Source organism: Apteryx mantelli, chromosome 31, assembly GCF_036417845.1.
Source record: "Apteryx mantelli isolate bAptMan1 chromosome 31, bAptMan1.hap1, whole genome shotgun sequence".
Taxonomy (NCBI): domain Eukaryota; kingdom Metazoa; phylum Chordata; class Aves; order Apterygiformes; family Apterygidae; genus Apteryx; species Apteryx mantelli.
In genome coordinates this window covers 386036-398537 of record NC_090008.1, presented here as the reverse complement: position 1 = coordinate 398537, position 12502 = coordinate 386036, and the positions used below count along the sequence as shown (strand labels likewise).

Sequence of the window (12502 nt, the reverse complement as noted above, 5' to 3'; positions counted from 1 at the left end):
GTCCCAGGCCCGTGGCCGGTCGCACGCGTCACCGCCCCCTACCGGCCGGGCGAGCCCACGGCCACGGAGGGGGGCGCCCCCCCGCCGCCGCCGCAATGGTTCAGTCCGCGCGGCCACCTGCCTCCTGGCCAACCGGCGCTCTCACCGCGCCGTGACGGGCATCCCCACCGGCCAACCGAGAGCGAGGGGGCGGGGCCCTCCCCGGGGCGAACGGCCAATGAGCTGAGCGCGCGGGGTGGGCGGGACTCTGGGGGGGGTGCGGACACCTGGGTCGTGCCGGGACCGGGCCCGGGCCCATGCGCGGGGCGGTGCGGGCGGGCGCGGCCCTGCGCGCCATGGCGGCCCGGCGCCCCGCCGCCACCGCCACCGCCGGCATCATCGTCATCGGCGACGAGATCCTCAAGGTGCCCCCGGGGCGGGGCCGTGCCCGGGCCCGAGGGGGGGAAACCGGGTCCGAGAGGGAGGAACCGGGTCCGAGGGGGGGAACCGGGCCCGGGGGCGGGGGACCAGGCCTGGGGGGGGGGAACCGGCCCCGGGGTGACGGTGTCTCTCCCCCCCCCCCCCCCCCAGGGCCAGACCCGCGACACCAACTCCTTCTTCATGTGCCAGCGGCTCCGCGCCCTGGGCGTGAGGGTGGCCCGCGTCTCCGTGGTGCCCGACGACGTGGAGGCCATCGCTGGCGAGGTGGCCGCCTTCGCCTCCCGCTTCACCTACGTGCTCACCTCGGGCGGCATCGGCCCCACGCACGACGACGTCACCTTCGAGGCCGTGGCCAGGGCCTTCGGCGAGGCCCTCGCCCCCCACCCGGAGCTCGTGGCCCTGGTGCACCGGTTCTTTGGCAAGACGGACGCCGCGTGCCCCGAGATGAAGCTGGCCCGCGTCCCCGCCTCCTCCCGCCTCAACTACGGCACCGACCGGCGCACCGGCGGCGCCTTCAAGTACCCGCTGGTCAGCGTGCGCAACGTCTACATCTTCCCCGGCATCCCGGCACTCATGGAGCGGGCCCTGGACGGGCTCTCCCACCTCTTCCACAACGAGCAGACCCACTTCCACTCCCGCGCCATTTACGTGGCGGCCGACGAGATGCTCATCGCGCCCGTGCTGGACGAGGCCAACGCCAGCTTCCAGGGCCACGTGAGCTTGGGCTCCTACCCGGACTGGGCCAGCAATTATTACCGTGTGAAGCTGACCCTGGACTCGGAGTCGGAGGAGCACCTGGAGGACGCGTATCGCTTCCTGATGGAGAAGCTGCCGCCCGACGTGGTTGTGCCTTTGGTGACAGACCCTGTGCCGCAGGCGGCCACAGAAGTTTATGCCCTGGCTGAGTCAGGTATGGGCACGCTGGGAAGGCGAAGCTGCAGCAGGGCTTGATGCCTTCCCCCTGCAGAGACCCCGCAGCCCAGGCTGGCAGAAGCAGGCTCAGAGGGGCAAGGGGAGTGGTGAGACCTGTGTAGAAACAGAAGAGCTTGCTGCCCTCTGGAGGGACTGGCCTGTCTTGTTCTGGGCCTGGCTTGTGCCCAGCAGACAGCGCAGCTTCCAGTGGCAAGCACAGGCTGGTGAGACGGGAGCCTGCTCTCTGGGAACCGGTGGGGCATTGAGGCTTTGCTGGTGCAGGAGCTGCAGTGGGTTTCATCCCGCACTGGTGAAAACAGGAGCCTGTAACCCCTGTTGGGGCTGGCTTGGTGCAGATCCTCCCTGTACGGGAGGGGAGGATGTATTAAGGTTGGTGGTGCCGTGGTTTCGCCTTGTCGCGCTCGCCCGCCGGGCCTGCTCTGCAGGATCGCGGTCGTGTCTGCGCGCAGATCTCTGGGTTGTGCAAGCTCTTGGCTCCAGGGTGCGACGCCAGCGGCGGCTCCGCAGCGTGCTCCGAGGCGCTCCCTGGAGACAAGGCGTGCCCGGAAGGCGAGGAGCTGCAGGAGGGCTGGGGACGAGGCAGAGCAGTGCTCGCACACCCAGCCGGAGACGTCTCTCCCCCTCTCTGGGGCTGCCCCGACCCGTGATGCCTGGGGCTCAGCCAGGCCTGCGGGCGGCAGGGAGCCATGCTGCAGGGCAGAGCCGAGGGAGCGCAGCCCTGGGCGGGCAGAGCTGCCGGCAGCACTGGTGGTCTCCTCCCGGCAGGCTCGGCCCTGGGACAGAAGGTGGCAGCGGCACTGCGGACCGTGGAGGAGGCTTTGGACCAGTACAGCCTGGACCAGCTCTGCGTGGGCTTCAACGGTGGCAAGGACTGCACGGCCCTGCTGCACCTCGTCCATGCTGCCGTGCAGAGGTACCCTGGCCCTGCCGGCACAGCTCGGGGAGGGCGGGCGCCAGGGGGTCCCATCCCGTGCGCCACGGCCAGGACTCCCAGGCTCTCCTCTGTCCCGCAGAGCGGGTCGATCGAGCTAGCCTGGAGCAACGAGCACGGTGCCAGGGTCTGTGCCAGCTCTGAGCAGCTCGCGGGGTCTGTGCGGATGCCCCATGCCGAGGCTCTGTCCGGGCGCTGGGGCTGAGCCTGTGCCACGTCTCTCCCTAGGCGGTACCCGGAGAGGCAGGAGAAGCTGAAGGTGCTCTACATCCGCATTGTGTCCCCCTTCCCCGAAATGGAGCAGTTCATCCAGGCGACTGTCCAGAGGTACAGGGTGGAGGGGGGCAGGCCGCCGGGCCGGGGGTGAGCGCTTGCCCTCAGCGCTGCCCCGAGACGTTCTCTGTGCTCCCTCTGCGGCTCCTCCAGGACTTGGCCGGCAGCAGCGAGCACGTCGGGCGCTCTCTGTGGCAGAGCGGCGTCTCCCGCAGCCCGACCGGCAGCTGCTCATTACGTGTGCGCAGGTACGACGTCCAGCTCTGCACCGTGGAGGGCTCCATCCGGGAGGCGCTGGCCCACCTGAAGGAGCAGCAGCCCCAGCTGAAGGCCGTGCTGATGGGCACGCGGAGGACGGACCCCTACTCGCGCACCCTGACGCCCATGTGCATGACTGACGCCGACTGGCCCCAGTACATGCGAGTGAACCCCTTGCTGGTACGCTGTTTCGTTGGCCCCCGCCTGCTCTTGGGACCGGGCCAGGGTTCTCCCCGCTCGGCTCGGGGAGTGAGCGTAGCAGGTTAAAGCGACGGGGCCAGAAACCAGCCTTACGCTGCCCTTCCCCTCGGGGGCTTTATTTCCTATTCCGCCTCTCCCCAGGGCATCTCCTGCCCCGTTGCCTGGTCTCAGCAGGCCGCAGACCCTGCTCAACTCAGCCAGTTGTTTCTGGCGCTTTCAGACGTGGCTCAGTCCTCCCCACTGCTGGCTTTTTCTCTGTTCAGGACCCTGGGGAGGTGCTACGGGGGACAGGCGTGTGCTGGGGCCAGGGCGGTGGTGGATTCCAGTAGGGACTAGCTGGCTCTGCCATGTGCTCCGGGCTGAGGGCCAGCCAGCCTCCCCGCAGGACAGCGGGCAGCCGGCTCCAGCCCGCCTGGCGCTGCAGCCGTCCCTGCCCAATTCTGCTTGCAGGACTGGACGTACCGGGACATCTGGGAGTTTCTGCGCAAGCTCTTTGTCCCCTACTGCATCCTTTACGACAAGGGGTGAGTGTCCGGCGCTGCTCTGCCTGCTCAGCAGCGTCTCGTGCCTCTGAGCGCAGCTTTGCTGCCTGTGCGAGGCAGCTGGGGGGCCCAGCTGGGGCAGGAGCGAGGCGGGGGCTGAGCTCCCTTGCTTTGGGGCGATGCTCCCTGCGCCGCGACCTGCCCCGCTCGCAGCTGCCTTGTCCCTTTGTAGCTACACCTCTCTGGGGAGCACGATCAACACGCTGAAGAACCCGGCGCTGCGCTACACCAACGCGCAGGGCCAGGAGAGCTACCGGCCTGCCTATGAGCTGGAAAACGAGGAGGACGAGCGCACCTCCCGCCAGTGAAGGCCTGGGGGCTGGTCGCGACCTATCTGCGGGCGGGCTGCGCTCCGGGAGGCTCTGCTGGGACTCTCCTGGCTGCAGGGTCTCCAATGGACAGAGGGGAAACCCGGCCCTGGCACCGTTTGCAAGGGACAGCACTGAGAATAAACCCGCTGCACTCTTGCCTGCATCTCTCGCTCTTGCTTGGCTGTGCTGCCCCGGGGGCGCCCGGGCTGCGGGAGAGGATGGGAAGGGGGGGCGAGGCCGGCTCTGCCGGAACAAAAGGCTGCGCTGTGCCAGCTGTTATTGTGGGAGCCTTTTGAAGCCAGAGAATGGAGCAGGTTCCAGTGCTTGCGCGGGGACCCGGCCCTGTCTGCTGCCTGCCTCCGTGCCACTGCGCATCAGATGCTGCTGATCGCTTGGCCATGCACCTCCTGCGCACCGGGGCGGCCCGGCAGGCCCGGGCATCGGGCTCCCCAAAGCGAGCGGTTCGAGCTGTGGCGCTGCCAGGACCCGCTAAGGCCTCCCTGGGGCTGCGCCTCGGCTACTGGCTCCTGCAGCTGCTGCAGGAGTGTGTGTATGTGCTGCTGTGCAGCTGGTGCATCAGGGAGCTGCTGGACTAGGGCCGCGGCCCGCACCCTGGGGACGTCCCCTCCCTCTGCCACCACCCTGCACCCTGCTGCCGCTGACGGGGGTGAGTGTCCGGCTCTCGGCTGCGGCGCTTCGCTCTGCTCATCCGTGCTCTGGGTGGGCTGGCGGGATGCGGGGGCCGGGTGTGGGGCTCGCGGGGGTGACGGGATGCGGAGCGGCAGGATAGGGGGTGATGGGATGCGGGGGCCGGGTGTGGGGCTCGCGGGGGTGACGGGATGCGGAGCGGCAGGATAGGGGGTGACGGGATGCAGGGGTCGGCTGTGGGGCTCGTGAGGGTTCCCCGCACCCCATGCCTCTCTTCCCTCCCCAGGGCTGCCTGTGCTCCCGTGATGGCTTCTCCCTGCTGCTCCGGAGCTGACGGACCCCCAGCGCCACGACCTGGCGTGAGGCCTCCGGCCCCCCAGCACAGAGCCCCCAATAAACCTGGGTGATGCGTGACCGGCTGAGCATGTCCGGGGAAGGGCTCGGGGCGGGCAGCCCTCTGCCAGCCTGGCGCCTCCGGAGCGGGGAGGGAATCACCCCGAATCTCCCCTCCCCTCCCCTGCTGCCCGCCCCGGGAAGGGCACAGGCATCCGAGTCCCTGCGATGTTTCTCACGTTTATGCCCTGTTTGCCTTCCTTCCCGTGTGCAGACCCCATTTCCAAGCAGGAAAATCCCAGCTGGGCCAAGGCAGATGGGAAAAGGGGCTGGAGCAGGGGGTCCCACGGGCTGGGCTGCAGCCAGCCCTGGGGAGGGTGGGCTGTGCCCCGACCCTGAGGTTTCCCGGCCCCTTGGAGGGGAAGGGCAGGACCCCGGAGTCCCGGCTGTGGCCACCGGCTCTGCCTGCCCCTCGCGCCGCCCCCCTGTGCCAGGGTTTATCTGTGCCGTGACTCAGATCCTTGTTTAGAGAGCGCCTCTCGCCTTGTCTCCGCTCCAGGCCGTTTCCTGCCCCCGGCCGCCGTCCCCACCGGCACCGTCTCTGCCAAGAGCCGGCGGGAAGCGGCGGGAGCAAAATGTACCCGAAGGGCCCGGACAGGCCGGAGCTGCGGCAAAGGTCGCCGGCCGCCTGGCTGCCGCGGGGGCTCGCGGGGCGCTGCGGCCCCACGGCGCTGCCCGCGGCGCCGGCTCCCCGAGCGGGCTGAGCCCACCGGGACGGGCTGGCGCTGCCCCACCGGCGCGGAGCCCGGGCGGCCCCACGCCGCGACCCTGCCCCGGCGCGGGGGGCTGCCTGCAGCACCGTCCCCGGCGGCGGGGGCAGCCGCTCTCGGACAGCCGCCGCGGGAGCGCCTGGCGCCAGCGCGGCCTCCCTTATCTCGGTGGGAAGTCGGGAGCAGGAAGCGCGGCCCAGCGCGGGATAAGGGTCCCGTTTACATTAGCCGCTTTGTTGTGGCGCAGGCTTCCCCCCCCCCCCCCCCCCACGGGGGGGCCCGGCCTCGGGGGCGGCAGGGGGTCCCGGCGCTGGGGGGGAAAGGGGGGCTCGGCTGGGGGCTGCAGCCCCCTCTGCCCCAGCCAGCAACTTGTGGGACTGGGCTCGTGCAGCCCGGGGAGCCCCCTGCCCGTGCCCCCCCCCCCGGCGCTGCCACGGCCCCTGCCCCGGGACACATGTGGCCCCTCGGAGCTGGCCAGGCCCCCCGCCGGCCGCCTGGGCTGTGCCTGGCTGTCTGGAGGGGCAGGTCGGCTCCCGCAGCCCCGTGGGCATCCCCCCGCCCCCCGCCCCGGCGCAGCCCGAGCTCTGGGCCGCGCGAATCAATGAATTCCCCAAACGGGGAGGTCCGGGGGAGGGCAGAGCCGCCGCGCAGGAAAACGTCCTGGCTGCGGCGTGCCGTGGGCAGAGTGGTGCCGGCCGCCCGCCGAGCACGTCCCCATGCGCAGCCCCCACGCCCGCCGCCCCGCTCCGCTGCCTGCCGTGAGTGAGACCCCCCTCCGCGGGGCCCCCCCGCCAGCGCCGCACCGGGGGGCTGCAGGGGCACCTGCCTGGCCCCCGGCTCGGGACGCTGGGCCCCCACCCGTGTGCGTCCGTGCAAGTGCGTGAGCGCGCAGGTGAGTGTGCGCCCGGGGTGGCCGCAGCTCCCGCGGCTGCCGTGACCTCCCGGTGTGCGTGTGCATGTGCGTGTGCTGTGCGTGTGCGTGTGCTGTGTGTGTGCTGTGCGTGTGCGCGCTGGTGCAAATGCAGCCCCTTCCCTCCCTGCCCAGCACTGCTTGCCCGTGCTGGAGCACCCGGGGCTGGCCGTGCACCGGGGAGCCGGGATGCAGGAGGGTGCATGCGGGAGTGGGAGCATGCGGTGGGCGGAGGCGTGTGGATCCGTGCCCTTGCCGTCAGGACGGGCAAATTCCCCTGGCACCATTTTTGGGGCAGCCAGACCCCGCTGTGGGCAGTCGCCCCTGGCTCTTGGGGCCGTGTCCTCGCGTGAGGCCAGGAGCAGCGGGAGCATCGCCATGCTGTTGCGCGTCTGCAGGGTGATGGGAGGAGGCGGGCAGCCGCGGGCATCGGCAAACCGGGGCAGAGCAGGCCGTGCCGTGCCACGCTCGGCATGCCTGCTGGGGAAGGGGAGCAGGAGGAGGCACCGGATCGGGGACGGCGGCGCTCGGGGCCCGGCGGGGACTGATGCCCGTCCCCATCCCGCAGGTCGGCCCCGCGGCCCCATGTTCCGCTCACGCCGCGCCGGGCTGGTGCGGCGGCTCTGGCGGCAGCGGTGCGCGGCGCCGAGCCCCGAGGACGGCCACGGGGCGCTCAAGCCGGCCGCCCACGCCCTCTTCAAGAAGCTGAAGGACGAGGAGCTGGAGCTGCTGGTGCAGGCGGTGGAGAGCCGGGGCGCCCGGGAGTCGGGCTGCGTGTGGGTGGCGCGGGGGGAGCCGCGGGGGGCCAAGCAGGCGCTGCCCCCCCAGGTGCTGCTCTGCCGCCTCTACCGCTGGCCCGACCTGCGCCAGCCCCACGAGCTCAAGCACCTCAGCTACTGCCAGAGCGCCGGGGGCCGCGGGGGCTGCGGTGACGCGGCCGCGCTCTGCTGCAACCCCCACCACTTCAGCCGCCTGGCTGCGCCTGGTGAGTGGCCGCAGGGGCCCCCACCGTCCTGCCCCGGCTCCCCTGCGCACCCCGGCCTGCTGCCCACCCCGGCGCCCCCCCGCCGCTCCCCGGGGTGCCTCGGCGTGGGGATGGGCTCCCAGGGCGCAGGGGCGCGCGTCCCCACTCCTCACCCCCTGCTCTCCCCCGCAGAGACCCCACCGCCCCCCTACTCCAAGACGTCCGTCGGTCCCTACTGGCCGGACCTGCCCGAGCCCCCTGGCTCCCAGCTCCTGGAGTTTGGCTGCAACCGCGCAGGTAAGGGGTCCCCACGGCCAGGCAGGAGGGGAGGGCGCTGGGGTGGCTGCGATGCTCCTGCGTCCCGGGGCAGGGCGTGCAGGACGGTGTGCGTGGAGCATGGGAGCCTGCCGCTCCCGGGACTGAGCGGGACCCGCCGGCGGCTCCTGCCGGGAGGAAGAGCTGCCGGCGCACGGGGCGAGGGGTTCCTGCCCGGGCAGCCAGCCTCGGGCCGGCGCCCGCCCCCGCGGCTCCTGTTATTTTTGGCCGTGCCGGACTCCCCGCCGGAGGAAGCGCTGCCCACGGGGACACACACAATGTGCCTTGACGCACAAAGCCGCGGCTCCGGCCTGGCTGCCGGCCACGCGGCCGCTCCGTAGCGGGGCTCCACCTTCCACCGCCGGGGCCCCTCGCTCCGGGGTCCCCCCCGCGCCCCCCGGCCGGGGCTGCCCTGGGCCTACGTGCCGGCGTGCAGCAGCTCCCGGTGACTCACGCCCCACGCGCTCCGGGCGATTGTCCGGCCCTGCGCCGGAGCCGGAGCCGGCGGCCCCACCAGCCTGGGCTGCCCTGGGACATCCTGTGGGGCCGGGCTGCGGGGCGCCACGTCCGTCCGCTCCGGCGGCAGCCGGCCGCCCCGCACGTGAACCGGCTGCTCCGGCTTCCCAGCAGCCTCCCAGGCCCTGCTCCCCTGCAGCTTTCCCACCTGGGAGCATTGGTTAATTCCCCTGGGTTTTGCTGGGGCCGGCAGCTCTGTGTGCACAGGAGCGGCCGTGCTGGCGCGGGAATCCTGCTGCTCCGTGCGGCAGCAACAGCTCCGCTTTGCCCCAACAGACACCAGCCTCTCGCGGAGCGCTGTTAAGGACGGCTACTGGTGCAAACTGGCCTACTGGGAGCACCGGACGCGCGTGGGCCGCCTCTACGCCGTGCACGAGGCATCGGTGAACGTGTTCTGCGAGCTGCCGCAGGGCAGCGGCTTCTGCCTGGGGCAGCTGCGGGCCGCGAACCGCAGCGAGGCCGTGCGCCGGGCGCGCGGCAAGATCGGCCGGGGGCTGCTGCTGAGCCGGGAGCCCGGCGGCGTGTGGGCCTACAACCGCAGCGAGCACCCCATCTTCGTCAACTCGCCCACGCTGGGGCCCCCCGGCACCCGCGGCCTCGCCGTCCACAAGGTGCTGCCCGGCTACTCCGTGAAGGTGTTCGACTATGAGCGGGCGGGATGCCTGGCCGGCTGGCGGCACCCTGGGGACGGCCCCTGCGACCCCAACAGCGTCCGCATCAGCTTTGCCAAGGGCTGGGGGCCCTGCTACTCGCGGCAGTTCATCACCTCCTGCCCGTGCTGGCTGGAGATCCTGCTGAACCAGCCGCGCTGAGGGGCCGCCGGGCGCCCCCACGCTGGGCTCGCCCCACCTGCCCGCACCTACCGCCCACCGCCCCAGCACCCTCACCGACACAGGGCACTATTTAATCTCCTCTCTTTTTTTTTTAATGGTTAAATTTATTTTAAATTATCTTATTTTTGTAAAAAAAGAAAAGTAAAAAGTGGAGCGTGCCCCCAGTAGGGGTCAGACGTCCCGCTCGGTGCTGCAGGGAGGGCAGCAACGGCAGTCGTGGCAGGGCTGAGCCGTCAGTGAGGGAAGTGGAGGGGAAGCAGGAGGGTGGAAAGGGTGGGATGTCCCAGGGCCGTGCGCTGCAAGGCAGGGACATCCAGCCAGGTCGTGGCAGGCAAGGGGAAGCATTGGAGCAGGTTAGCACAGCGAGGATGAGCGTTGGAGCAGGTTAGTGCAGCCAGGATGGGCATTGGAGCAGGTTAGCCTATCTGGAACAAGCGTTGGAGCAGGTTAGCACAGCTGGGATGAGCATTGGAGCAGGTTAGCACAGCTGGGGCGAGCATTGGAGCAGGTTTTTGCAGCCAGGGTGAGCATTGGAGCAGGTCAGCACAGCTGGGGCGAGCGTTGGAGCAGGTTTTTGCAGCCAGGGCAAGTGCTGGAGCAGGTTAGTGTGGTGCAGTGAGAGCACAGAGCGGGAGAGATGTGAGGAGCCGGGAGCAGAGCTGTGGGGCTCGTGCAGGTCTAGCCCTGGGGGCAGAGGGATGGTGCGAGGGTCCGACGTGAGCAGTCCCCAGGCCGCGGGTGCCCTGGCCCCTTCCAGCGGGCTGCGGCGGGCGGGGGCCCCGCCGGCGCCGCAGGCTGAGTGCAGCCGGGGGGACCAGGCGTCTCCCGGCCCCGCGGTGCCCGGGCTGTGTCTGTGTTATTTATTACTCCAATAAACGGTGCCGCCTGGCACCAAAGAACCTGCTGCGCCCGGCTGCGTCCCGGCACCGCTCCCGCCCGGGCGCCCGCGGGAGCCGCCCCGGCCGCGGCGCGTTTCGCCCCCCGAGGGCCGGGGCGGTGCGGGCGGCGGGGGGCGGCCGCGGGCTCCCGGCCGGGGACCGGCAGTGCCCTCTGCAGGCGGCCGCCGCCGGGCCGCGATGACCGCCCGGTCCTTCCTGCCACGCCGCCGGCCCGGCTTGGACGGGCCCGGCGGCTCCCCGGCTCCGCCCGGCCCCGCGGGCAGGAGGTGAGTGCGGGCCGCGCCGTCGGGGCTTCGCCGCCGGCACCGGGAGGCGCAGCCGCGGGCACCGTGCGCCGAAATAGCGCAGCGGCTAAAAATAGCGGCGGGGCTGTCGCCACCCGGTGCCGGGACCCCGGAGTTCACCAGGGAGCGGTGCGACCTCGCCTGCCCCCCCCGGGGCGCAGGAAGGCTGTGCCGGCCCGGGGGCTGCACCAGCGACTCCTTCCCTGCCCGCCGGTCCCTCCCCGAAACCATTTCCCTTGCGGGGTCTATAAATAGGTGGCGGCGGGTGCGATGTCGGGGCCCAGCGCAGGGGCCGCGGACCTGCAGCCCGGTTCGGTCCGGGAGTGCCGGGCCCCGCTGGGAAGCGGAAGCCAGCGGCGCCGTGGGCGGCTGGTTTCGGGCCGGTGGGCGGCCGCGCTGAGGCCGGGTGCGAGTCAGCGCCACGGGCCTGGGAACCGGTTTCAGCGGCAGCGACTCAGAGGGGATTTTCTGCGGATTTCCCCCTTCGCCACCGCCCCCGCACCAGCCCCGAGTCCCGGCAGCCCTGTCCCACTGGCACCCTGGGCCAGGCACCCCCGGAGGGTCGGGCCCTGCCGCACAGGGAGCACAGATGCATGGAGGGGCGGGTGGATGGACAGGTGGAAGGGAGGTGGCTGGCTGGCTGGATGCATGGAGGTTGTGGACGGAGGTGACAAGCATGAGGGTGTGAATGGATGGAGGTGAGGAAGGTGGACGGATGGATGAATGGAGGTGGAGGTGAGATGGATGTGTGGAGGTGAGTTGGATGGATGGACAGATGGATGGAGGTGAGGTAGTCTGGCTGGATGATGAGACGGATGCATGGAGGTGAGCAAGACGGATGGATGCATGGAGGTGAGCTGGCTGGAGATGAAGAAGGTGGATGGATGGGGGTGAGGTGGATGGAGGAACGGGGTTCCTGGATCAAGGGCTGAGGCTTGGCTAAGGGGCAGCGCAAATGGATGGGGGTGGGTGAGCCGGTGCGGATGGACGGACGGACAGGTGGCGATGGAGGTGGTGAAAGTGCGTGGGCGGCAGCGGGAGGGAGGGAGGCAGCACGGCGGGGCCGGGCGGCGGCGGGCTCCCCCCGGGGGCGCAGGAGCGGGCCGGGGGGGGCGGCCCCGGCGCTGGACCGGAGCCCCCCGGCGCGGCCCGCGCCCTCCCGCTCCCCGCTGACATAACGTCTGCGCAGGGCGGCTGTTTGCCTTGGCAGCCCCCGGCGGCGGCTCACACTTTCCACCAGCGCCGGGCAGCGGCCGCGGCCGCGGCTCTGACTCAGGAGCGCGGCGGGGGGGGCCGGGGTGAGGCGAGGTGAGCGCCGCGCCGCCGCCGCCGCCGCCTCTCCGGAGCCGCTGGTGGCCAAACAGGTTGTGCGGGGCCCCCGCCCAGGCACCTGCGCAGGGGCCGCTCCGGGGGGCCGCCCCGCCCCGCCCCGCCCCGCCCGGCACGGCCCGGGGGGCGCTGCCCCGCCGCAGCCGCGGGGCCCCGGCGTCCCGGCCGCCCGCCCCGGGCCCCCCCTCCGGGCCTGGCAGCGCCGGCGCGGCCCGCTGGCCCTCCCGGCGGCCGGTTCTCCTCCCTCCCCGCCCCGGTGCCGGCTCGACGCCGGCCTCCCTCCCTCCCTCCCTCCGCGGCCCCGGGGCGGGCCCGGGAGCGCGGCCCGGCGGGCGGAGCGCGCTCAGCAGCGGGGCGCGGCGGCCGGGCCGGGCCGGGCCGGGCTCCTTCCCTCCCCGCGGCGGGCGGGCGGCGGCGGCGCGGCCCCGGGGCCGGTCCGAGCGGGGCCCCGTTAATCATCCTTCCCAGCTGCGCCTCCTTCCTGCGCCTCTGACTCAGCTCTTCCTCCCCCCGCTCCCCCGAGCCGGCCCCGGCCCCGGCCCCGCGGCCGGCGCCCCCCGCGCCCCGGGGGGGGGGACCGGGCCCCCGCCCGCCCCAGGGGTGTGTCCGGGGGGGTGAAGGGCGGCGCCCCCCGCCAATGGGAGGCCGGGGAAGCGGCGCGCCGCCCAATGAGCGCGGCCGGGGTGCGGGCGCTTCCTGGCGGCGGCGGCGGCGGGGGGGCGGCGCGGGCGGGGCCGGCGGCGGCAGGTGAAGGCGGAGGGCGGGGCGGCGCCGGGACCGGCCCGCGCTGGGGCGCGGCGGCGGCGGCGGCGGCGGCGGGGCGGGGCGCGCA

The 12502-nt window shown here is 72.5% G+C and overlaps 2 protein-coding genes across 5 annotated transcripts; both read left to right on the top strand.

Moving 5' to 3' along the window:
• The first annotated feature begins 282 nt into the window (after window positions 1–282).
• FLAD1 (flavin adenine dinucleotide synthetase 1) lies at window positions 283–4032 on the top strand. Its single transcript, XM_067313327.1, has 7 exons — window positions 283–404; window positions 571–1330; window positions 2119–2266; window positions 2513–2611; window positions 2806–2995; window positions 3467–3540; window positions 3731–4032. Exons 1-7 carry the CDS (start codon window positions 297–299, stop codon window positions 3864–3866), a joined length of 1515 nt encoding a protein of 504 aa, XP_067169428.1. The 5' UTR covers window positions 283–296; the 3' UTR covers window positions 3867–4032.
• A 91-nt stretch (window positions 4033–4123) lies between these two features.
• Window positions 4124–10055, top strand: LOC136994618 (mothers against decapentaplegic homolog 6-like). Of its 4 annotated transcripts, XR_010886630.1 has the most exons (5): window positions 4124–4536; window positions 7099–7515; window positions 7687–7791; window positions 8602–9604; window positions 9698–10055. XR_010886630.1 is itself a non-coding variant. In XM_067313328.1 (4 exons), exons 1-4 carry the CDS (start codon window positions 4248–4250, stop codon window positions 9135–9137), a joined length of 1347 nt encoding a protein of 448 aa, XP_067169429.1. In that variant the 5' UTR covers window positions 4124–4247; the 3' UTR covers window positions 9138–9632. The 4 variants fall into 4 exon arrangements, 3 of the variants coding, with proteins under 3 accessions (XP_067169429.1, XP_067169431.1, XP_067169430.1); XM_067313328.1 differs by lacking the exon at window positions 9698–10055 and having other exon boundaries at window positions 8602–9632; XM_067313330.1 differs by lacking the exons at window positions 4124–4536; window positions 9698–10055 and adding an exon at window positions 6277–6378 and having other exon boundaries at window positions 8602–9632.
• Window positions 10056–12502: the final 2447 nt, after the last annotated feature.